This window comes from Simochromis diagramma, unplaced genomic scaffold (genome assembly GCF_900408965.1).
Source record: "Simochromis diagramma unplaced genomic scaffold, fSimDia1.1 OVJJ01000705.1, whole genome shotgun sequence".
Classification (NCBI taxonomy): domain Eukaryota; kingdom Metazoa; phylum Chordata; class Actinopteri; order Cichliformes; family Cichlidae; genus Simochromis; species Simochromis diagramma.
Genome location: NW_024387448.1, coordinates 3113922 through 3141205, shown reverse-complemented (window position 1 = coordinate 3141205; position 27284 = coordinate 3113922). Strand labels below are relative to the sequence as shown.

At 40.7% G+C, this 27284-nt stretch overlaps 1 protein-coding gene across 3 annotated transcripts in view; it reads right to left on the bottom strand.

Annotated features, from left to right (window-relative positions):
- tns2a (tensin 2a) overlaps positions 1-2399 on the bottom strand; it is a 66416-nt gene extending 64017 nt beyond the window's left edge. For 2 of the 3 annotated variants that reach the window (XM_040013883.1, XM_040013885.1), the window contains exon 1: positions 1696-2399. In XM_040013883.1, coding sequence (XP_039869817.1) covers positions 1696-1821 — 126 coding nt within the window. In that variant the 5' untranslated portion in view covers positions 1822-2399. The remainder of the gene's footprint in view (positions 1-1695) is intronic. The other variant, XM_040013884.1, reaches the window with a different exon arrangement.
- Between the last annotated feature and the right edge of the window lie 24885 nt (positions 2400-27284).

Sequence of the window (27284 nt, the reverse complement as noted above, 5' to 3'; positions counted from 1 at the left end):
GCTCTAGCATGCAATCACAACACACTATGAGACAACTCAGAAAGGTAATTTTATTATATGGAAATCATGCTGCTCAGGATCATCACACAACAACAGTGCTTGCTGCTTTGCTTTTTTTCTAAAGAGAACCACATGTACTGCTGACTCTCGCTGCCAGGAGTTGTTTAGTTCAACAAATCATCTTTAGAATGTTGTTTATTGACGCTGAGCTACTCTCAAGATCTGCAACTGTCCAATAATCGCTGGACGAGGAGGCCAATTTGGCTCTGTCGAGTATTTTTGGAGCATTCTGAGCACAAGTGAATGAGAATCTGAGAACTACATGTGGACCATAATATTTTTTGTTGCTAAGTGTTTCCAGTAAGTACTTGGCATGGGTTTGCTTAGGAATGTATATGCGTGATTCTTGCCAGAGTATAAAGGCATTAAAACCTCATTTATATTCGTCAGGCTCTCACACATAGTTGCATCTGGACTGCAGTACCCGTCACATGGATGCTAGTTCAAATCTGAAAGTCCCCAAGAAGTGAAAAACAAGTTTATATATAAAAAAAAATAGACCATAAAAATAGATAAGGCAACTACATCCTCCTACTCCTTGGATAATTGGGATCTAGCTTGTTCCCACACCCATGCAGTGGGGTCAGTCACAGCAGGATGACGTAATCCAGAGGGCTCCACATTCCCACGCTGCTCAGCATGTGATATGGAGCCACTGGGACCAAAAGCTTGTACACACATGCACAGATGCAAAACAAACGGGGATGGATGCATGCAGCCCAGCAGACTTGGGCACTGTAAACAAGTGTTTGAATCTGCACGAGCCCCAGCATGATATGAACTAGTGATCAGAGATCAAGCTTCTCTGTGGCCCTTTAAGATCCCCCCCTACAGCCAGCTAGCCTGCCTCTGTTTACATGATGGTAACTCCCAAGCAGTGGAGGCTATCACAAAAGTACTATTGTAGCTGCACAGCTTGAAGATGCCAGTGTCATCCTCATCATCTTTTAAGACAAGTCACACACACACACACACACATACAGAGACTCCTTGTAGGGAACCAATATAAACAGCCACTTTTCCTATCTTTGGATCAGCACGTGTCTGTGACTCAATCAACAAACATTTCACTGTGGTGCAACACTAACGTTGCAGTTCACATTGACCTTTGACCCCTCTGCTTGCCAGTGGGTTTTAAAAGTATAACAAGTGAAGAGCCCTTGTGCTGTTCTGAGAGGGAACTGCAGTAGGATGCTAAAATTATTAAATCGGCATACTAATAATAATAATGATGATTTTATGCTGTTTTGTTGTTTCTGTGATCAGAAAAACATGTTATGTGTGTTTAAAAAAGGTAAAGAGGCCATGATTCTATGTGTCTGCACTAAAGCTACATGCTAACTGGTGCATGGTGAAATGACAGTATGCTGATGAAAGAAACCTAACCTAATTTTAAGTTAGAAATGTAATGGACGTTAAGATTCATCCTCAGATGGTCATGGATATTTGTATCCAATAAATATTGAAGTAATAAGACATTTTAGTCTAGACCATGGTGGGAATAAGAAACAGACTAGAACCAAGCTACCGTAGTCAGAAATCTCTGCACTGTGACACCTGATGTCTTGTATATGATCTAGGAAGGGCATGCTCACAGAGATTTATGTACAGTTTCATGAACATCACCACACTGACCTTTGTAAGTCTCATCCTGCCACTCTCACTCCTCTCCAGGCTCCTTTTCAGAGATGAGTTTCTGACCACTGGCACCGGTTGCACCTCTTCCTCCCCGCACCAGTCCGAACTCAGGACGCAACCCATATAGGTGGACAGGGTCCTGGACTTGGGGTCGTTTTTCACCTCCTCTCACTCTCTCTTCCTTCTGTCCTTCCTCCACCTCCTCCACTTTCTCTCCGTGTCCTCGTCCCCTCGTCCTCTAAACAGGCTCCAGGCTCCCTGGGTTCCTGGGCAGCTGTTTTTGTCAGCTGGAGAGGAGGAGACGGAGGCCCTTCCCCTTTTCCTGGCTCTTGATCAGCCCTGCTCTGGGGACAGAGGGAAGGATACACTCTGCCCCTCTCTGCTCACTTTAAAAACACCTCTCTCTCCAACTCTGTCCTGCTGCTTGTGGACTCCCCATTTTTCCTGCCTCCGCCCCCTCTCACTGCTCCTCTTTGTTTCCCACACGCAGTTGCAACCACTCAACTTTCTTGAGCACACCTAGGCCTCCAATTTTTCACCCTATTTCTTTGTGCCACTCAATCACATTCTTCACATCCCTCTGCTCTGTGCTCTCACTCTTGATCACTGTTCAGATATGAACACTCAATGTTTCATCTTCCCATCTTGTGAAGCTCCTCTGTTTTTTCCTTCTGCCTCTTCTTTCCTCTTGTTTTTTCCCTCTTGTTGTTTTGCAGTCCTCCCATCCCAAGAACACTTCTCTCCCTTCCTTCTTACTCCCATTCCTCCTTCTTCTACCTCTTCTGCCAGTGTTGCCTCACTCTTACATATACAATTACCTCTCTGTTCTTACCCCCACCCATCTCTCCTTCTTAGCTCCCCTCTGTTTCCTGCTCCCAGATACAGACAGACTCTCCTTAGCCCGTGCAGCACATTGTTGGTATTGTCCAGAAAACAAGTAAGAAAAACCCTCTCAACAGTGAGGGCAGCTGTCAGGATGCTGCTGTGCAATGTAGTGATTCAGAGTGCTCTTAGCTTTTGTTAGACTGAGCCTTTCCTTGTTTATGATGCAGGACCCTGTCTGTTGAAACTGTGAGGCAACATTGCTTTTCCCACATAATCCAAACCAACTAAATGAAGGGATGTCAGATATATTATGCCATCATCTTACTCATATTACTAGAAAAATCTTTGCATCTTTGCCTGTTTTTCTTCACCTACCTTAACAACCATGCTGAGCTTGACATCACTGAGATCGTTGCTGTCTGTGGTTTCCCCCTACAGTGACTACCTGCTCCCCTCTGTATAGGGGGAAGGGGACCAATACACACACACACGTTTTCTACTTTTGTGAGAACATTTATTGACATGAGTATATTCTCAAGTTGTTTAACCATCACGGCTAAGGCCTTACGTTTACCCTACCCTGAGCCTTAATTATAACTTTACAAGCACGTTTGCACTCTCCAACACGCCTTCAAAGTGTGAAAAATGTGACCTGGCCAGAAGGTTTGAACTTTATAGTATTTAGCCAATCAGATTGTCTAAACTTAAAACTGCCTCTCACAAAAGCAGGTGGATGTGCTTTTTACTAAATTATATTTATCTTGGCTTTTGTTTCCTGTAGTCTCCCAAGAAAGCTGCGGCTCACAATCTTCCCGTTTTGCATGTATACACACACACACACACACACACACACACACACACACACACACACACACACACACACACACACACACACACACACACACACACACACATGCATTCAGTGTATCCGTGTGGCGTCCTTTCCTGAAAACAGTGACTTAATGATTCCCTGTAGGTGATGAGTTGAACGAACATCTTATAACTGTAGTAACAAAAACAGTCATGTGTTGCACTCTCCCCATTTACTGCATAAGTTATGGATAAAGAAGAAAACTCCAAGCACAATGTGCTCCTGTGCCTTTTTAATGTGGCTGGTGTGTGAAAGATCTTAGAATTCCTCGTGTTTCTTTTTTCCTCGCAGTCTCTTTGCTGTTGTTTATTTCTTCTCCCTTTTTGGCTGCTGCGCAAGGCTTGGAAGAGTGAGACAGTGCCCCTTAAAAGGCAAATTCTTGATGCTCCTCCAAAAGCCCCTTCGCTCCTCCCAATTTTGTAATGACTCTTTTACACCCCCTCCTCCCACCCCCCATTCCTCTCATTTTGTTTTCTTCTTTCTTTCATTGTCTCCCTTGCCTCTCTCTTCACACTAAAACTACTGGTGAGCCATTTTTTTTTTAGTTGGAGGTACTTTGGCTGAGAAACCTACCAGGTGTCCTTCTTTTCCTCCCTTCCTGTACGATTGATCCATCCCTCCCCCAAGCCTTGTGCATTAGTCCCCCTTCCAGTTGACCCCAACCCTTTCTTACTCTATCCCCTCCTCTTTATGTATGTTTTTCAAGGCAATGTTTCAGACATGAGCTCAGGCTGTAGACAGTGTTTACAACAAGCCCCCTCCTGGTTTTACATGCCATGAAATTAACTCCTTCTAATCAAGTGAGGTCCGGATAGTTTTGCATCTGGAAAATATGGGGAAGGACACAGTAGTTTTCAGAGTGAGCCATTATTTACGGCTAATTTAAAAGCCCCCAAACCCCCACCGCCACAAAAATAATAATCTGATTACAGAAAATATGGTACTAAAAGAAGCCGAAAGCCCGGGCTTTCTGGCAAAAACATGGCCGCCATCCACTGCAGAATACTTGGCACTTGTAAGTGTACATGGCGGGAATCACTCTCAGTCTGGATCGGTGATTAAGATAAATGACAGATTTCTGGATGGAGGTTTGTTAAGGAGGGGACAGACAGAGTGATAGGATGACTGAGATCGCTACTATCTTCAAGAAGAGTCGAGAAAGGCATGATCAACCGACTCCACAGAGAGGCAGCAGGAAAAAGAAGGGATTGTAATGTGAGGAAACAAAAGCTGAAGAAACAAAGGAGTACAGAAATAACCACAGTTGTGATGATGTCACGTATGATACTACCCGAAGGCTTCATAGACATCACGGTGTTTACTGAAACGTTAAAGTTGATGACATTCGTCATCTCCAGTAGTTTGTTTTTCTGGAAGTTGTGAAATAGAAGTGTGTGCACACGATCATTCTCTTGTGCTAAATGATTCTCTCTCGCCCTCTCCCTGGCCTCTTCAAGAATCTGTTTTTGTGGGTCAGTCTTGGACTGTTCCACAGCTACACTGTGTGTGTATGATAAATGTACACAGCAATAACATGTTAGTCAGGCCACAGGCTAACCAAGGACATCTGTGCCAAGGGTGTGTGCACTGGTTAAGCTTTGAGATCCCATCCAGACATCCACACCACACCACTGAAATCAAAGGAAGACTATTGCAATGTCACTTACAGGCACTTGGGCCCAATTCAGATCACCTCCACTTTGTGTTTGGACAAAGTGTAGTCCATATTTGTAGTTTTTTTTTTTTGGTCCACAACTGGACTTGACTGGTTTCCTCAGGGTATTTCTGCCTCAGCTCAGCCGCAAGTCCATCTTACATGGGAAAATCTCAGGTGTGTTATAGCAGTACGGCCACATCTAGCCTGTTACCCAGGTTAAGCCAAGCTCATGACTTCTGGGCCACATCTGGCCCACAAAGCACTTGCCAGTAACTGGCATGCAAGTCCCAGAAGCAGCCCAGATAAAACCTGAATTCATCTGGGCTGCAAAGTGAATGTTTTGGGTCTTTTCCTAGCACTGATACACTTTTTAATAGGTTTGTTTATCGATTTATTTGTTTTTTTTTTACAACCACTTGGCAAAAGTGTTTATTAGATAACTCAGGCCCAATATCACTGGCTAACCAAAATTGCAGGGTAGCATCCTTTTAGTTTTCACATCAGCATCAAAACCCATTACAAGTCCAAAGCCAGCAATAAAACTACCGTTTGAATATCTGCTGTGTGTGTTATGGTCAATCAATAAATTAGCTGTAGCTGTGAACAGTTTCTCTCTGACCGATCCAAGTTTATAGTAAAGAGCTCTGTGTAACCTGATTGAATATTGGTTAAGGAAAGAGGTGTAGCGATAGATTAGCCCTGTATAAATTCCAGTCCCTTTGCTGTTACAAAGAAATGTTAATGTCCACTGCCAAAACTAACCTACACCCCCTTAAAAAGAGTTTCTCCTTATTCTTCTTATTTGCTGAAAACACAGCGCCCTGCTGTTTTAGAACAATTACTGAGCATTAAAAGATTATGTACTTGCAGAAAAATGAAAAATGGCTCCCATCTTTTATAAGAACCATTAGTAGGCAGGTGAGAAGTATTAAGAGACGTAGGGAATTGTTTGTTTTAGCTTTTTCTTGGATTTGCTGACAATATGAAAACTGTACAGTGCTGCCAGTCTTATCCTTTAAATCACACTTAATTCTCACCAAATGTTTTTGGTAAAACTAAAGAGGGTTTAAATAGGTTTAGGACAAAAAGTTAGACAATCAGCACAAGACAGAATAATGGGATCAAGCTAGGCAGGATGAACGTTTCACACCTTGGCTGCCCTCTGTGGCATTGTGCCAACTTAACACCACAGGCTCATGAACAGGAACGAAATGAAAAAGAAGCCTACAGAAAGCCTACAGAGCCTACGTACAGAGAAACTGTGCAAAACTGAAAACTTTAGCTCAGGCGAGCTTTGCATTTTAACGTTTGCTCATGTTGCAAGGTCAGAAAGATTTGCCTTGATCTCTGTAATTGACGTCAAACTTTACAATGAGCGCACAACAAATACAAAAGCCGGAAAGAGAGTGTCTGAGTTTGAAAGACGCCTAGCTTAGTCATCATGGAAAAGATGGAGAGGAAACAAAAAGGAAAGCCAGGATGGACAAGTGACATGTTCATAGTTTGTGGCTGGTCCTGCAGACAGAAAATCATTCCAGTGCTGCATTCTCTTGTCTGGGCTGCATAAATCATTGGGCTTAAAGACAACAGGAGCGCCTCTAAAAACTGGCCTCTTGTATAAACATTAAATGCTTCAAACTGCAGCTCTCAGGAGGGTCACTGGCTAAAGAATGTATATATATATATATATAGTTATTAACACATTTTATATACCGGTACATATATTACACAGCTACAGTGACATCACTGTTGGTTACTGAAGTCTGGATTTGAAGTCTCGAGATGAGTACTTTGTCACCATCTTGGCTGCAAAAAACTGGATGTGACAGGGCGGGTGGATCGAATTGTGAAGCTACACAGTCATTGGCTAAAGACTTGTGAATGAGAAGTTTTAAGCCAATGTGCATGCAGTTTCATAGCATAGGTATGCCTTCATTTGAAACATAGTGTGACCAAGATTTACAAAATATACCCATTTTTCCCCCAGTATGGCTAGAAATGACTGACCCAGCCCATAAAGAGGAAAGCTGTTTACAGAGGTGAGACAGAAAGCCATTTTCTGATAGAGCCCACACTCACACCACCACCACACATTTAGACTGTGTTTGTCGCAGTCCTCAGTTTTTCTAGTTTTCTAGAAAACTAGAAAAACTGCTATGACATTACTCAGTTAAGAATGAATCAAGCAGGGGTGGGTCTTTTTCTTTTTTCTTCCAAGAATGGGCCTTTTTCTCAATCCCAGAATATGAGTTTCAAGTATGAGTTCACAAAACCGCTGAATCTTTTGTGGTAATAAGCCCCACCACACACAAATACACACATTCAACCGCACAGTGGTGTGATCTCATCAGCAGTCGCACAGCCTCTTTTCTGGCAACATGCACATGCAGGCAGGTTGGGGAGGAGGTCTGATATCAACGCACTTTAAAAGAAAGACGTACAGCCGAGTAGGCTGGAGCCACAGTTTATCAGGTGTTCAAGTATTTCTGCTTTTTTGGCTAAAACAATACATCCATCATTGTCTTCCGCTTATTTAGGGTCATGGAGTTTATCGTCAGGTTCCTCAAAAACATAGCTTGTTAGCTCAGGACTCTCCCTCATTCATCTTCAACTTGGAAACACAAAAGAAGACAGAAGTTTAATCATGGTTATATTAACGTCAATTCAGCAGCTATAGTAAAAACTAGGAATTTTTAGGAATAATTATTTAATTAAAAGTGATAGAGGATCAAATATATGAAACCAATATTGGTTTCCATTTTTTCCCCTTCACATGAATAAAGAGATTTCCAGCCACAAAAAAACCCAAATGCTCAAGATTTCCTGGATGATGAACCTCGAGCATCCCACTAATGTGCTCAGATTAAATCCAACTATGATGGTAGGTCATCAAAACAAAAAATCCTAACTTCAAAGCATATCTCGAACACATACCAAAAGTTCCACAGCCCCCCAACTATCCCCTCAAATTCCTCAGATGTAGCTGAGAAATATGTCCCTGTAATACAGGGACATAAATCAAAGCCTAAATCTGAGGGGAAATGAATGCTGATTAACTCTTCTTCTTTTAATAATAAAAAAATTAAATAAAAAAGAAGTTACAATGGCATTTCTATTTTGGGAGATGAGAGCCTGGGATGTGTTAACGCTGTGTGCCTCCAGGGGTTTGGCCACAACATGGGAAACAGAAAGGAAACTAGGAAAACGTGGGGATGGTTGTCCCAGTGAAAACAAAGAGTACTGTGGCAGACAAATTGCCCGGGAATTTAAAAGTCTGCCGTCTAACTGTGCAGGATCCCATACCCCCCAAACCATCTTCTTGACTTGTACGATGCGGTTCAACAAGCACTGAATATCTTGGTATCATGCAAAAGTCCCAGCTGGCTGTGGTTTCCCTCATTTTTGAAGGTTTCAATAGGCTTTCACAAGATGACTGGCGTATGTGGTCACCCTTTTCCTTCAGAGGACGAGTAAGTAATAAATTCCTTACATCCATTTTGGTTAACCCACGTCACTCCAAAACAGCTTCATGTTGAGGTGATTAAGATGAATTTTGTAAATTCCCATGTGTGATGTGCGGTGTGAGGAGCTTTTCCCATTGGTATTGATTGGGGAACACTGAATGTGCAACTCGGTGTAGGGCGAAATAACTAAATGCACCGGGGCCAACATGTTATTTTTTTTTAAATCATGCTAATAATTGTTTATAAAACATCTTTGAACTGGGATTTTCAAAAAAAAAAAAAAAAAGGACTAATTAAAATGTGAGGTTTCTTCCTGTTAAAGGTTTTTCCTTCCCACTGTCGCCAACTGCTTGCTCATAGAGGGCTGTGTAATTGTTAGGGTGTTCTCTGTGATATTGTAGGGTCTTTATCTTATAATATAAAGTACCTTGAGGCAATTGATGCTGTGATTTGGCGCTATATAAATAAAAGTGAATTGAACTGAACTGAAATGTAGTTTATCCTTTGCAGTTGTTTTGTAAGAAAGTCTCTTGCTCCCTCTTGTGGTTGACATGCAGTTTGTGGGGATAGGTTATTTGATTAATCTAAATTGCCCATAGGCGTGAATATGGGAGTGAATGTGAGCATAAATGGTTGTCTGTCTCTGTGTGTTAGCCCTGCGTCAGACTGGCGACCTGTCCAGGGTGTACCCCGCCTCTCGCCCTATGACAGCTGGGATAGGCTCCAGTGGAAGCGATGGATGTATGGATGGATGAAAGTTTGTCCTTTGCAGCTGTTTTGTAAGAAAGTATCTTGCTCCCTCTTGTGGTTGAACTCAGACATTGCAAATTTTCGTTCATATTTAATAGTCATAGTTTTTTCTTTGTTAGTTATTCTCAGGGTTTTCCTTTCCTCCTATGTTCCCTGTGCGTACTCTCTGTTTCTGTTCGGTCTCCCATGTTTCATCAATTTTTGTCTTTGTGTTTACTTTGGTCTATCAGGTTTGTGTCTGAGTCTCCATCTCAGTGTTTAGGCTTCCTGTTTTATTTTAATAGTCTCTCGTCTCTGCATAATGGGTTAGGAGCTGAATTAGTCTGCAATGCAAACAACATCAGAAACAAATGATCCAGTCTTGTACTTGGCTTGATCCATGCATGGTTCTGCAGAAGCACCAGCAGGCTGTCTCAGCTCAATGAAAGAAAAAAGAAAAAGGTTCATGATATTTTATAGGTCCCTTACAAGAAATACTAGAAACCATAATTGTAATATTTGTGACCAAAGCAAACATTTTATATATTTGTTTATATGGTTGATGGCGTGTTGTGCTGTTTCATTATGAAATATTGAAGTTAAGTGGTACGCCTGACCATAAGGCGTAATGTCGAAGGGGATTTTATTCTCCAGTGTTGCATCTCTTCTTACCACATAGTAAACCAGGAGCTAATGCCACCCATGGTTTTGTTTTGTTTTTTGGTTCAAATACTAAACTCATGGGTGTGGACAAGCCATGAAGGCTGTTGTAACACACAGATTCTAGGTCTGACCAACAGTCCCAGAAAAAAAATGACAACCAATAAAAATTCTACAATATAATTTATTACTCACATTACTAAGATCAGTGGGAAACAATCCCAGCTACATTTGTCACATAAAAGTTGAGGAATAAAACAGTCCAGCATTCCACTTGCAAAGGGATAAAACACACAGTTCAAGAACAGGGCCAGCTGTGCCACAAATCACAAGTCCACACGCTGACAACTTCAACAGGGAGCAGCAGTTATCCTCCCAGACCCACCGCGCTGTACAGAATAGGCCAACAATCACCCCAGCCTTAGCAAGCCAACTCTGCCACAGCACGTGGGAGAGCTGTACCAGTATTACACACTGGTATTTCCAGTGTGTAATATCAGTAAACGATTATGGGTAGAGTTCGGTATTCCATTCTGCTTGACAGAAGTGACCCAGAAGTCTCTGTTCCAATTCTCCAAATACTGTTATAATGCTGTGTTTACTGCCCCTTTACAATAAAATACACTAAGACCATCCTTTTTGAAAGGAAAGGAGAAAATGCCATCCCATAATTCGTAGTGACCATCCATAAAAAAACCCATCATAATAAACTGCTGCAGATTATGTAAATGCTAATTATAACAGCATTTTCCATTTGATGCCATAAATCACTGATATATTTCAAATTCTTAACATCAGCCTGTTAAACGCACAGCTGAACTGTGAACACCACACTGCTGTGATAAAAACTACTACCTGTTGAGTTCTTATCCACCCAAAGTGCTGATTACATACTCGTTCTGATAACATTGCCACCTCCTACAATAAACAACTATCACAGCCACAACAGTCATAAGACATGATTTTTTGGTGTTTTGTTGCACTAAATTACATGCCACAGACTTTGTAATTCACATTCGCGTGACTCATTTAAGGAAAACTCTTACAAATACAAGCTGCAAAAATTCTCCTGTCTACAATTTTCAGTCACATACTGACATTGTGCCTGTTTAGTAATGGGGCTGCATAGCCATAGACCAATCAGGGTGTCCATGTTGACCCATGTCGACCACTGAAAGCGTGACCAATGGGCACGTGAGCATCAAAACTGAACCAGAGAGCAATGGAAAAAGTGATGATGTGATGAATCATGTATTCTTGATCCCCAAAAGTTGATTCTGTGGGAGAAACATTTCAACACTCATCCAAGTGACTTCTTCAGTCTCAGCTGACTGCAGGTTTCCCCAGTCTTATAAACAGTACATTTGCATAATGACTGAAACCAGCCCAGTGAAGGAACAATGGGCTGGGAGGTCATGACCATTGATCAACAACCACTGATCAAAGCCTGCTGATCAATGGCCATGAGTACCATTCACAGAGTTGGGGAATGGTTGCAATGACAGCATTGTAAGATGGTGAAAGATGTACCCTTAGGCCCCCTCCTCAATTTAGAGATGGTCTTTCCCTTTTCACGTAAATAGCCTCCTTGACTCCGCACTCAAACATCCTCATCATTGAAAGAGTGTCCACTGGCCTGTAGGTGTAAATAGACTGCAGAGTCCTGGCCTGACGAGGTAGCTCTTCTGTGTTGTGCCATCCGCTTTGCCAGAGGTTGTTTGGTTTCCCCGATGTATAAATCCTGGCAATCCTCCTGGCACTTAACGGCGTACACTATGTTACTCTGTTTGTGTCGGGGGACCCGATCCTTGGAGTGGACCAATTTTTGGCGCAGCGTGTTTTGGGGTTTAAAAGCCACAGAGACGCGGTGTTTAGAAAAAATGCGTTTCAACTGTTCTGATACTCCTGACCAATGTTCCCTCTAATTTTTCACGTGTCTGAGCGAACACACAAACTCTCTGAGCGATCCCTTGGACCACTGTGAGCAACAGCAGATGTGTGCACTGTAGTCACGCCTGCAAAATACAGTATATAAAGACCAATGCTGGGCAATTAATTATATAGTTACTTCTTCAAAAAAGTTACTGAGTTTTGCAAACAACAAAGTTTTTTGCAGCTGTTTACCTAAAATGCTGACAAGGTTTTTTAAAACAAACATTTCAAACTATTTACAGAACAATCAGCTGTTCTGCATCAAATTTGATGCCACACAAATTATTTGTGCCACTAAAAAAAAATCATTTCTGTCCACTATGAGATAAAGGAGAACAACAGCCTGACAACAGGAGATGTATCACTCCTGTAACACCTGTAACACATTTAGTTCTGACACACAAAACAAAACTATTGACTACACTACACACTAACTACACAATATTTGCGCTAAACGTCCCAAATCACTCACATCTCAAAACCGCCGTCACTTCTAAAACTTCCTCCCGTCTCTTAACAACTAAACGCCATGTTTTGATTGGTTGACATGGTACATTTTTCGACCAATAGGAAAGGGTGGGTGTTTTGGTTTTGTCTTTGCTCACAGCGCGTAGGAGCGTTTTCCTTATAAAACACCGTCTTTACCGTTTCAGGAAGGAAGAAGAAAACCAAACATTGTATACTTCTTTTTTTTTTTTTATCACAACTCTGGTTTTATGTGACCTATCAACACAATTTAAAAACTGGTATAAAGTTCACGCGTTTTCCGTCTGTCCTGCTCACATCTCCAATGGTTGTACACGTTATCATTAACGTGGCTTGACTCCACATCAGCCACGCCACTTTGCTAGCTAAAACACCGGTGTCGGCACATAAGGACGCTGTCATAGCCTGTCAACGACGTTGATTAGCTGCGTATATACGAATGTGAATCGCATCATTGGCTGGACTATGGGATAAGGTGGCATCGTTGTAATCCCATATTAGAGCAGCCAGTCACTTACTGACTAACATTGCAAAACAGAATTGTTAACATATTTACTTTAATTTCAATTCAGGTTAGAATTTTTTTGTGTGCGCAAGCCGGCTCCTTATCGCAAGCCGTGGGTTTTTTTTTCTTTTCTTTCTCTCACCCTCTCTCTCGCACTTTTTTTCTGCTTCACTCCGCATGCCAGCCTTGTGCTGGGCAGAGGGGGGAGGGGCGGTAGTTACACTGGCAGTAGCACAGGAACAGAGCAGGAGGGAGAGAGAGAGAAAGAGAGCCAGGAACAACAACGTCACATTAGTAAGGTATAGTAATCATCCACAACTAGTTTCGGTTGCGGATGATAAAGGATTCAGAAAGTTTATTCATGCGGGCCCATATGACAGAGAATATGCATGTTCTTTTTGTTTTCATATTGTAATTTATATTTAATTGTGTTGTGGTTTGCAGTGTTTTGTGTTGTTTCACATTAAATTTGTTTAAAAGGAAAAAGCTGAAAATTTAAATAGTTAAAAGTTGAATTTTGACTAGTTGGTTTTTGTATTATATGATTTATTTATTACATTTTATGTGGAGTGAATAAATAAAAGTACAGTTACGGTGGCCCATAGAGACAAAGCACGTACAAACTCCAAAACACGTAAAAACTCCAAAACACGTACAAAACACAACAGAAGTGCTCCAGGATGCTGGGCGCAGTGTTGAGCTTTTGTTTCCTAGTGGCTACACAAGCCAGCAAGTACCAATGACCGGATTTGGTGTGTGGTAGTAACAGGTAAATGAACTTTTTAAAAAAAAATTATTTAAATATATATGAGTGCTTGTGTATAAATACACAAACAATACACATATGCTTTCAATTGTGTAATTTAAATGATCTAGGTAGCTCTGTTTTGGAAGTTCAGTTAAAGCTAGAAATGTGTTTTGGAGTTTGTACGTGCTTTGGAATTTGTACGTGCTTTGTCTCTGGGGCCACCACATATATTTATATATAAACATATATAAATAAAACCACTTTTTTTTTTACATTAGTAATTCCTTTTGTGCATAATTTTATATTATTGTTAATAATAAATTAATTAAAGCAACAAAACAACCTGAAGAGCCGGTTCAGAGCCGAAAGAGCCGGTTCTCTAAAAAGAGCCGGAAATCCCATCACTACTGGGGAACACCTGGCACAAGGATGCACCACGGTAAGAACCTGTTTGAGGCAGATGGCCCCGCCCTCCCTGAGCTTGGTTCTGCTGGAGGTTTCTTCCTGTTAAAAGGGACTTTTTCCTCTCCACTGTCACCAAAGTGCTTGCTCATAACAGGTCATCTGATTGTTGGGTTTCCCTCTATAGGTATTTTTGTAGGGTCTATCTTAAAATATAAAGCACCTTGTGGCAACTATTGCTGTGATTTGGCGCTGTATAATAAAATTTAATTGAACTGAATCGGTAGAGGAACTGTGATCTTTTGAGTGATTATTAAGGAAATGTTTGGCTTGAGTCCTGCCATCCATGTTGATGCAACTTTCCCTCGAACCACCACTTACTACCTACCTAATAATTGTTGCAGACCATCTACACCCTTTTATGGAAACGGTTTTCCCCGATGGCTGTGGCCTTCATTGTTTGCCAGTAAATTTTTGGTTTCATTTTAAAATTTTAGTTTTAACTCTTACATGGTGACGCTCCCCATTATATCTCTGACCTGCTGAAACCTCATGCTTCTTCTCGTGCACTTAGGTCTTCAGGCCTGAGGTTGCTGTTGACTCCACGTACTAGGCTCAAACACATGGCGATCGGGCTTTTCAGGCAGTGGCACCAAGGTTGTGGAATTCTCTTCTACTCCCTTTACGCTGTACAGACTCCACTGAATCTTTTAAAAAACAGCTGAAGACATTTCTATACAGACAAGCTTTTAATTAATGTGTAGCACAGAGGTCTAGTGGCATCCATGCCTCAATGACAGCAGCAAAAGGGGGACCAGGACCAAAATTAGGCTGGTGGCTGTAATGTCATGCATGATCGGTGTGTGCGTCTATAATGTGACTTTTATACTCTCAAACATTTACACCTAAAGTTCACTAGGGAGCAGTGTAGGCAAAGAAAATGGTGCTGCTGAGTCAAAGTGTTTTCGTTTCTTGCTTTCATTTTCAGCCATAGTTTAGTTTGTTTCTGTCTGGACTTCTGTTTTTACCTTCTCTACACAAGTTCTGTAAATGTGGTTGTTACTTCTCTCCAATAATTTTCTGGGGAAATATCTGCACCGTCCAGTGTTTAAAGATGCTCAAGATACGTTAATGCTATAGTTATCACATATGTAACAGTTTCTATAGTTCTAAAAAAGAATGAAAGATGCATGTCTAACGTCTCAAGTCAGGTGAGGTGAATGAATACAGCTGCTATTGTCGGAAGGTTGTTGGATTTGTTTCTCTTCAGTGTATTAATAGATCGCTCACACCACTATTTCCTGTGTCGTTGCAGCACATCTGCTGCCACTTCCAGCAGGTTGAATAAATGCTTTGTTTTGCCTATAACCTGACCATTATCTGTTTGGTACAGCTTCAGACAGACAGGGTGTCGTCTGTGTACATACAAATATGTCTTAGAACACAAAACTGTATTTATAGAGGACTAAAATGTGCATGAACATGAGGGTGAACATAAAAGAAGAGGTCATGAGAGAGAAGGAGGGTTTTTTCACTCTTTTGCAGATTCGTTACTGCTGCTCATCAAAACCGAAGCCTGGGAGTCTTGGTAACTCCACAACAGTTCAATCATTGTTTTGACGACAGTAACACCCCCGTACATTCCAGCATTGGCTGCTGGACCTGAAGTCATGTCAGTTAAATGTAGTTTTCATAAATGCACCACCCAGAAACAAATGTCTCCCTCCTTCCAGGATATTACAGCTTCTGTTTGGCTAATCAAACACTAAGCCTGTCATGAGCTGGCAAGAAAAGGAAGTGACATGATACTCGTACTGCGAAAGAGATCCATTTTTCACCCAGTTAATGGACGGCTTTTAGAACCGCAGTCATGACATTCATGTACAGTACTTCCCGTTTGTTTCCAAATGCCATGGCAACGCTTGAGCAAAGAATAAAATGTGTGGTTGGTTGTCAGTGCCAGACAGACGGGAGAGGAAATACGTTATTTTTTTCTTTTGACATTTTAGTGAATGAGATGTTTAAGGCTTGAGAGAGAGAGAGCACTCTGAAATGGATAGAGATGCTTTCTTCGTAAACATGAAATAACTGTTGATGAGTGAGTATAGGGGTGGGATTTAATAAGTTTTCTTCGTCCCACTCCTTTTTCAGGCAATTTTTGTTTTTTGTTTTGTGCATTTTATGTTCAATATAGGTATTTGTTGTGCCTGAAAATGAACAAATAAATGAAATGAAATGAATAATACTAATTTACAACTTTTTAAAAAGAAATATTATTTCTGGACTCTATTGGAGTAGCTTTACATAATTCATATGCATCATATACGGGCCTCTTAGACTAACTTATGATGGACTAAGGTTGCTGTCCTCATTTTACTTCCCACAACTAATCATGCAATCCTCTCTGACTGCTTTGAGCAGGTCTTACTGTTCCGTTTGAGTGGTTCAGATCATATATCACTGACAGGGAATTCTTCTTCACCTGTGGAGATCAGGTGTCAGTCGAGACACTTCCTGTGGTATTGTGCAGGGCAGTTGTTTTGGTCTGCTACTTTATCGGACAACATAATATCTGTTGCCATAGTAGCAGAGCTATATGACTCTGTAGCTGCAGATGACAAAGACTACTAACTTCTGTAACTCTCTGTTTAACTGACATTAACCAGTAGCTGACCAAAAACTTTGCAAAATGTTAGGAACACGGAATGGAAATATATCTGAGGCATGCGGGCTCAATAATCCAATAAGGATTCACGAGTGGGAGAAAATTCTCCCACTGAAAATGTTATGTCCATATGGACAGCTTCAGTTTCTGGGAGTCTTCTACTTGGTCTAAAACCCAAACATAAACTGATCATTTATGAGTTAGGAAAATTAGCTAATGGGGTAAAACCACAAATTAGTAGTCTTGGAGATATTTCACGTAGTGACTTAAGGGTTAAACACCACTTTAATTTCACTACCAAGGCAGTCTTTCTGAATCGCAGTGAGTTTGTTCTTGTATTTATTTCTAGAAAGCTGGATAACTGCAACAGTATTTCTGGTGCAGCTTATTCAGAACTGCCACGTTACACACAACTACATGACTAAACAAATAATAGCGAGCACATCACTGTAGTTTCAGCAAAATAGGATTTTTCCAGTATCCTACAGAATTGATTTTAAGTACTCTTACACATATACAGAAGTCTAAATGCTCAGTTTGTCACTTTATATCCCAACTCACCCTCTCAGATCCTCCACTGCCAAACATTTAAGACATCAAATAGGGTCATGCCGTCTCGAATCAGCATATTTCTAGAACACTTTCTGCCTCAAATGTGAGAGCAGAAAAATAAAACTGTTATAGTCTAAAGTTTGGACAAATATGATGATTTCTGTATATATATGTATATATATATATATATATATATATATGTATATATATATATATATATATATATATAACAATTAATGAATTATTGAAAATTATTTCAACCACCCAGGGTGGTGAGAATGACTGAGTTAAGATCCTGTGGAACTTCCAGATACAAACTGGTGATGGCTAACCTGGCTAACTGGACATAGTAGTGGTGGGCAAGCAGAGGAGCACAGCTGTAGATGTGGAGGGTGAAGACAACAGTGGTCTCAGTGGTAATCAGAGCACTCGGTGCAGTGACCCTGAAGCTGGGCATGGTGGCTCCATCAGATCCCAGGAACAACATCTGAGATCTCTGTGCAGAAGAGCCTCAAGCTCCCAACCCTCTGGTAGAAGACCCGAGCTTGTAGGATAAAGACCGCCTGAAGGGGCAAGAGGGGAATTTTGATCTAATTTATAAACACATATTAAATGGTCCATTGATACACTCAGGGAATTTTTTCACCCATCTGCAGCATTTTTGAACATGCATATCCCGAAAGCAACTAAATATGAAAACCAGAAGAGATTTCTGTAATTTAGTACAGATATATAAATAAATATTTCAGTCTTGGCTGCTTGGGAAAGAAACAAAAAGACATTAAAGCCGCCCTGTAAGGTCCCATTTTTGAGCACATTTCCTTAATAAAACAAAAAAAGGTTAATCATAGTGCACACATAGTTTTCTTTGCTTTCAGAGTGACTGATTCTATCATGTTCATTTTTGCACAATACAGAATTCTTGAGTTCTTTCCAAAATGTTATGTGTAACCACTGAATAAATGAATGATCCTTTCCTGCTCAGTCCTATAAAAACTACATTTGTTATCATTTAGAAATCTCAACACATTCACGAGATCTATTTGTGCGGGATCTATTTTTTTTTTTAGAACCAATTCCTTAATTTTGTTTTTAGCTACAGTTTCTAAATGAACAATGTCTATAAATTGCTTGTGTTAATAATTTGGTGTCATACAGTTAAATACTGAGTTTTTCTTTCAGTTCTGGACCAGCGCTCTGTGTGCCTGAAGCTTTAGTTAGCATCTTCAGTAGTCGTAGTTAGAAGACTTTGTGGAGTGTGAGGAGGAATAGAAAGACATTTTAATTTATCTAACATGTGGCACTGTGTGTCCACTGTTTTTATTTAATTTTTAGCTTGGAAAACATAAATCACTGTGCGTCGAATAGTTGAAATGGGTACGTGTGCGTATTTGAGTGTGTATGGAGGCAATGTGTCTGCTTTTCTGTGGAAAATTTCCCAGAGTGGTTTTGACTGTCATTTTTTCCCCAGTGCTCATTTTCCAGAGCTGAACTTCAGCAGAGGCCTGTGTTGGAGCTGTGGACTCAGTTTCAGATGAAGCTCGGGGAGATGACTACACTTTTTTTTTTTTTATTGACGTGTCAGTCGTCACCTCCTAATCAACACTCATAACAAACCTTTGAACTTCATCAACTTGCCTATATTTAGATGCTCACAGATGTTACACAATGAGTTTGAGTGTATTATGCCTGAAGTTGAGACTGTGTTAATAAGAAAATAACGATGTGTTGAAGTGTACTAGATGTTTAGAGGTTATGTCAATAAAAGAGCAGCTGTCCTCCTGCAATAGTAGCTTCACTATTGTGTAAGATGCATACATAGGCCTGTCTAATACTAATATAATTTATTACTATGCAATAATGTCTGACTCTGCAGTTCATGACCTCACTTTTTAGTGTTTTACCACCTTTCAGCTTGTGGTTCTGGTTTTTGCTACGCCATAAACCTCTCTGTGATTCGTTTTGTTGTTTGCACACACGTCAGTATCTTTCTGCAAACTGCAAATGCTGTTTACGCTCTGAGCTGAAACTTGGAGAAATGCAGAAAGTAAAAACTGAGCCTTACCACTGCAACCTGTTGGTCTTTAAAGGGCATGGCTTATGTCAACAATCTCTGTGTGTTGCATTGCACTCTTCACAGTTTTCACTACTGCTTAGTTTCCAGACAAGTTGGCATCTCCTGAGGCGATCTGACCAAAAGGACCAAAGCACGGTTTTCATTGCAGCTTTGTATATCTTATTGTGACTGTGTGCTCGCTGCTAGAAACCTCCAGCAAATGACTCAAGGTAGACAAAGACAGCAACTGACTGTTGAAGATTTTACAGTATTTAAAAAGAAATGGCAAAAGTTAGTGAAAGTGCAAAATGAAAGAAGAGAAAGAGTAATCATTAGACTTTATGCAGAGTTTGTGGATAGCTGGAAAGCAGACAAATATGGTGATATTAATTTCAGATTACAGACAATGTTTGAAAAATTTCTTTAATGAAAAAAACATTCTTGCTTTATTGTCACATGATAGAAAAAAATAGATAATACGGCCAATAACGAGTGTTTTTTCTGGTAGTTTTTCCACTAGTAACTAGTGCGGATGTTTAGCCATTGGAACAACTGGTGTGTGGTGTTCAGTATCATTTTAGGTTATGCACAAGGCTATTAGTGTAAATAGTCTATAATAGTAGTATTATAGTAAAGCTTCAAATAACAATTAAAACTTAGTTACAAAATAAATGATAATCACTCTGGTTATATCGCCACCTGTTGAGTTTAGCATGCACTTAAAGGTACTTTCATTATATTTCATACTTTAAAACAAATCCAAAAAACAAGATCTCACGATGGCGTCCTCGTTTGCACGAGGAAAATGAATGCATGATATAATCTTTCAAGCATCCCACAGTCAGAGATAATCAAACCTAGTTTTGAGCATGCTGCTGAGCTGAAGGTTGGAGGAGGAAGAATAATTAGTTGCAGCTCTCTGACATCACACAACTTTGATCTCCTGCAAAAAAAACCACACTGCTTCCTGTACTGGCCCTGTGCATTTTCCCTCATGATTACTCTCACAAATCTTCACATATTTTTCTGCGTCACGGGCTAAATGAACATGAACACTTAACAGGGCGTCACATCCAGCCTCGGCTGCAGATACCGTGTGATTATTTCTCTGGAGGGAAACCTAGCTCGATCTGAGTAAGATCTCTGTGTGGTTCCTGGCAGAGTGACCTCTCGGATTCCTCAGCATGAAGACGCTGAGCTCCAAAAGACTCCTTACTGAATGTAAACCGAAAGCCTTTCAGAAACTCAGATTCAGCCAACCACATAACCCCCTTAAGGCAAGCCAGGCTGCACTCGGACTGAGCAGAGAAAGAACTATTGTGTACGTCTCTTTTACAGCATATTCGGAACAAAATGAACCAGCTAAATTGTTCTGAAGAATTTATTGAACATTTTGGTATTAAAGTTTGGTTAGAAGGATACAGTACTATCTTTGTTTTGCTTGATTTATGGGAGTCAAACTGAAATTAAAACAATTAAGTCTGACCCTGGAGAGCTTTTATTGCCAGGCCTTAAGTTAGACTGACATAACGTCTTGTGTAATGGTGGAATTTGTGCGTGTGTGTATACACTAAGAGTTTTAAAACTGGTGTCCCAGATTATTATGACAGGTAGCTGCTGAAGCATGAGCGTGTGAAACCCTCACGGAAGTCCCCCTGTCAGTGTTACATAACCCAGGGAGACGCAGAGCCTCACATAGAGAGGATTTATTCTCTTAAGCACAGAATGAGCAAACAAAGCCAACTGATTTATCGCCACATAACAATAACAGAATCAGACCCTCATTAGTTTTACAGCCATAAACTGTAAGGGTGTAAATATAGGAAAATGAGTTCCTGCAAGCTCTGACAGGACCACAAGCAGAATGATGAAGGTAATGACTTGGCACCTGCACAGTGGGCAGAGATGAGCCTGTATTTGACCCTTCTAACACAGAGATGTACTTTAAATCGTGTGTTGACATGTGGGTAAACAAGGCGTCAATATGTGACCGGCTAAAGTCGTACTTTTTTGTTTCCTGAAACTTCAAAACTTGCAAAAAGACAAACAAACAAGCAAAATCTTATTAAGGGTTATTTTACTGTTTGTTTTTTACAACCTTTTAACCTGAAGATGTCACTGTCTATAAATAGTCACTTGTAACACATGGTAAATGATTAAACTCGTAATAAAACTCCGTGCGGTTTACAAGAACTCGGTGATCGATCTCAATCCACACAGCGTCACTGCCACGGTCTAAAGTCGCCAACACCATTAAAGGGGGGTGATTTCCCTGTCTGACTGAGCAGGTCATACCCAGGCTTGTGAAACGGGTGTTTTCCCCCTCGTGACTGAGATATTTACCAGAACATGGTAAACTGTTTGTTTGCAGTTTATGCTTTTGAAAATGTTCAATAAACTAGATTTTTCTGATGCAGTTTCGAGAAGCAGTTAAGAAAACAAACATTGGAAGTCTTGAAAGATATTTCTTTGTGGTTGCATCATTGCTTTGGCTGGCTTTTATGCGTGCTGCATTAAGCATGACTAGCCACTTAAAATATTTGATTATTTGAATATTATACTGTCAAAAACTGGTCTGAGTTTAGCAAAACTGCGTCACACTCTCATGCTTGTTTTGTAGCTCTAGAAGACAACTGGTTTAGCTTAGCATGCAGCCTGCAAGCTAACCTAAATCTAGTATAATAGGTGAGCAGGAAAACACAACATAAATGGGAATTTAATAATAATAAAGGATTGCATTTATATAGCGCTTTTCGGGACCCCTCAAAGGACTTTACAATACCACTATTCATTCACTCTCACATTCATACACTGGTGAAAGCAAGCTACAGTTGTAGCCACAGCTGCCCTGGGGCAGAATGACAGAGGCGAGGCTGCCATATCGCGCCATCGGCCCCTCTGGCCATCACCAGTAGGCAGTAGGTGAAGTGTCTTGCCTAAGGACACAACGACCGAGACTGTCCGAGCCGGGGCTCGAACCGGCAACCTTCCGATTACAAGACAAACACCCAACTCTTTGCAGGTAGTTACGTACTATTGTTATAGTACGTAACTACCTGCAAATCCTCACAGTTGTCATGTGACTGTGTGACTGTTCATTCAATCAGTGTTTGAGATAATGCAAACGAGCAAACATTTCCACATTGATTGACTGTCAGCTGACGTTTTTTTCTCTCGATGTTTAGTTCCAAATTCAAAGTTGTGCTGATCTCAATGTGACCTTGTCTTTAACACTGTCTGAACGTCCTCATTAACCTAACCCCCCCCCCCCCCCCCCCCACACACACACAACCTTAATTATACATAACTTGAGGCCTTGTAGCAGTGATTCCACTACATGAAAGTGCTGCACGTAGTTTGCTAGAAGTCGTGCTAAAAAATATTTTTCAGTATTTCTGAATTTTTGCTTGAAATTGCCACATTATAATCTATATATAACCTGTGAGTGTTTGCCACACTTCATGCTCATACTCGCTTTGCTTAGCATAGCAGTAAATTATTCGTACACAGTGCAGGTATATGAAAGGGCCTGTAAAGAATTTAAGCAGGTGAGTACAGTGCAGTATGTCATGAAGCAATAAATTAATTAGAGACCAAAACTTTTGTTTTTCTTTTGTAAAATTTTTTTAAATTTTAGATCTGGCTTAAAATATTTGCATTTGATTCTTGAAATCAGGCATCTTAACTAAAGACATAGACGATGGGTTCACCTTTCAGTGGCAGAGGTTGCTACCTGTTCAAAACAAGAGCTTCATTGTTTTGGGATTTTGTGAGTTTCTAGTAAATCAGTACAAAGAAATCCGATCAGGAGACGATACCAAAAATGTGGAACTGGGTGTGTGTTGGATGCTTTCCCAGTAACTATTGATGTCAAATCTTTGCATCTAACTCTCTGAAAAAATAGACAGGACACTGTGCTGTATTGTTGGCTGTAGCCTTACAGTGATTCCCTGCAGAGATACAAACTGTTTGCCTTTTCATCGCGTGCCACATAAAGCAGTTCAAGCGAAAGATTTAACGACGGTGCTGAGTCATTTTAATTAGTAGGTACAATAATAATAATCTTCCCTAATCTCAACACTTTCTCGGCCTTCCTCCTGTCCACTCCCCTCCTTTTCCTCTGCTTCTTTTTTTCAGCCCAGTCTTGGCAAGCAAACAGACATCATGAGGTTTCCCAGAGGTCCGGCTCACGGAAATGTCAGTTCGATTCATATTCTGTTCGGAGCGAAGATAAAGATAAAGGTACTTGAGTTTATTTAGCGCACATTTCCATATCTAATACCACCCATTCCTGACCGCCCTAAAAGAAACCCGCAACGCCATTACAGCTAAGAAAAAATAAAAAAAAACTGAAGTTGTTTTAATATTTTTGCAGCTGGTGAGGCCACTGCTATGTTTATAATTACATCACACATACCATTTAAATCCCTCTGGTTAAGAGAATCTTGTTTGATTATGATACGGTGATGTAACTGGGAGGAAGGCGTTGAGTTATACAAGCTGACATCATCTCTGTGTAGAGATTTCACAAACTTTCTTGTTAAGGCTTCAGTCGATGACAAACTGAAACCCTGCCCGAGGCAGGTGCACATCAGTGAAGCCATTTTTATTATCACTGGGTAAAAATAAACTACTCACAATCTGAATCTTTAGCCTGCTGCCATGAGACACAAAAGTGAGACCCTACTTATTTTCTTGGATATATCTTATTTATTGCCACTGTGTTGCTATGTGACATGCCCAGACTTTGCTCAGGGCTCAGATCTCAGCTAAAAGTTTGTTTGGTATTATCTGTCTGTGTGTCTCTGAGATTTGATGGATTGTCTGTTGGAGGGTGGGGGAGGTCCTGTGAGACTGAGCTAAGACAAATGTCTTTTTGTCTTGACAGTTCACAGGATAAGAGAAAGCTATGGGTGCCAATTTTGGGTATTAGGGCTTTATTATAGAAGGAGTGGCTGAATGCAAAGAAATGTTTTCAGGATAATCCTATTCATGGATGAAGAGATTGTAAAAAGGTTGACATGGTAATTACGTCATGATATCAGGTCTAAGTTAAACTCTATAACCCTCACTAAGGTGATGCAAAATTAACGTCTTGGATAACACTCTATATTCTGAATTGTAACCAAGCTATGTTTGATATTTGAAACATGGTGCACAGACAAAAACAAAACTACTTGTTGACTCATTGCTTCTGAGGCTGTTTTGAGCTCACAAGCAATTGAATTAGTTTGTATCTGGTAAAAATTTATGTCATAAGAATTCTGTTAAAAAAAGCATCCTTACTAAATTAGATTAAGCAAGGCACATACACACACATACAAAGAGTCATAGTTAGCATGGTTAAGATGTCAGTGGAGTTTTGCTCACCATGGAAATTATATATAACCTGGCATAAGATGTGTTTTTTTTAGGTTAGTTGACAATATAAGAATTTTTAGATGAAAACTGAGCCTTTTTAAAATTTCAGACTCCAACTTTGCCAGTCTCACTTAAAGCTGGACTCAGTACTTTTGTGATGCACTCATACGCTTTATGAGTGCAGCTTACTAACCAAGCTTGCAAGTCTCAGCTAAAAACTCTACTCTTACGCACAAATACGGTCACTTTTCGCCTCAAACAAACATTTTATAACCAAAATGCCAACATTATGGAGCCCCGCAGGGGACATGGGAGAAAAAAAATTAAGACGGACTTTTGCAGGATCTCGCAAAAGTTTTGCGAGATCCTGCAAAAGTCCGTCTTAATTTTTTTTTCTTCCATGTCCCCTGCGGGGCTCCGTACAACATAGAGGTTTTGAGATGCAGAATTTAATTTAAACTTTAACCTTTGGAGCTATTAGGTGGAAAAGGATCGGAAAAGAAATCAGGATCCTGTCAGGAAAATGTGGATGTGCCAAATTTTTACAAAGAAAGCTAAAGCTAATCATCCCCTTTCTCATGACTGTTCCTTCTTGTAATAGTTTAAAAGAGGTCAGAAAGTTAATGCCAGTGTTCATAAAGCTAGTAAGCAGAAAAGTCATATCTGTTTCACATTTTGCGTCAGACTAAATAGTTATTCCATTGAATCTCTCCCAGTGGGATGCACTGCTCAACTGGACTCCATTTCTGCTCTTATAAGGATGGTTTGTTGTGAACTTAGCCTTTCTAAGCTGAATACAGAGGAGAATGATGAAGTGTTTGTGTGCAGAGATCAGCCAATCTCCAGCAGCATGCCAGATTAGGTGAAGTCAGGAGAAACATTTTAGGGACACATTTATGTGTTAGTTTGACCGAAGGAAAAAATAAAAAGTAAGATGTCTTTAAAATGAGATCACTGCGGGAGTCTCCCTTACATAGCCTCAATCACTTGTGTGTCCAGAAGCACAAAATACTCAGGAAGATCAGAGTGCTCTTTCCCCCCGCTTATGTAAGAGCCCTGCATCTGAGCCAAGACCAGAAGTTTGATGCTCCTTAAGAGGCGGTGATCAAGCTGCCTGCTGTAATTTCAGTTTGTTTCCTTCACTCTCTCACACTCGTTTGAAGTCATTACTGCTCATACTAAGACCTTTGTGAACCGTACAATAACTGTGAGTGTTTACAGAGCACAAGATCAGAGAAAGGACTGAGCTGAGCACAAAGTTTTTATGTGTTACTGATGTCTACTGTAGCTGTCATGTCAAGGCCATCCATGCTGGTGAATGTTTGCCAGGACAGATAAAATGAGTCTTTTCACATCCCCCCCATATACAAGGGCTATATCCATTAGATTAGTTACTAATTACTATCTGTGTTTAAGACATCCGAAAGATCACACCACTTCCTGAACTGCATTTCAAGGTCCATGTACTGGAATTCAAGCAGCCAGTGTTAATGACCTGAGCTGTCCCATTTGTCATACGTTCCAGGAATCCCTTGTTCACCTTTGGCAGCATCTTGCAACCCCATGTGGGTGAGAGATAAAGGCCGGATTCCGAGCAGCAGTGAGCAGTGAAAGCCCTTTTTTGGTCATATCACAGTAATTGGAGGCCAAATAAGCCAGCTGCGATGGAGAACTCTGTAGACTCAGCACTGAGCTGCATTACTGCTGCTTGACCTGCCACTGGCAAAATTCTCTGGCATGCACTGGCTGTCTGAGTGGGGCTGTTTTTGGAGATTTGGATCAAGGAAATAGCTTAGAGCCTAATGATCAAATTAAGATTTAGAAAATAGTAAATCCCTGTACCCCTTGCGGCATGATGTCTTAAGAATTTTATTTGCTTTTTCATGTCTATCTGTAAGGTCTTTGGAAAGCACCTGATTTTCTGGGGTTGTCTTGCACTCCTTTGACGTTGTTACACAAAGAGCAGTGAAGTGCTGATATTTAATAGATGTTTTCGACACCCACTCCTGTAATTCACTAGTGCGCTGTTGATCTGGGAACAGCTTTTTTTGGCTGCTTCGGAGCACTTGTTGAAAACCAGCAAGTCTTGTCTAGCCCATACGGTGCAAAGGAACAGACTGTGGCACTTCCTGTCTTTTAGCCATTACTACAAGTGGCTCCCTTGGGGATAGTACTTCCACCTGAGAGGATGTGCTAAAGAATAGGGAAAAGGGTGGACATTTACCTCGAGATGTTGATAGATTACCTAATACCTGACACAGCTGACTTAGACCCATGCAGGTCACCTAAAGCTGAAGTGTTTGGATGATTCCTCTGTCAGGACTTAAAGCCTCACTGGAGTTAAGAAGCTTTGCTGCATGACTGATGTGCACAACACTGTGATAGTTTTGTCCTGCCTCTGCTCTTTGTGATGTTACGGGAGGTGCTGACGTGATGACAGACAATATTTGGCTTGTTAACACTGTAGATGGGCCATCATGAACAATTCAATACAACGGAGAGGAAAACTTGGGACTTTCAGTTTTTTTATATATATGTCCCATTTCATTCCTCTCACTTAAGGTGGAACTATTATGTTTTAAATAAAGCTTCAGGTCACCGTAAGCCAGAACTTCAGCCTTCAGACTGCTTAGGGTTGAGGTTTTTCTGCTCATAACCTTACTTGATAAAGAG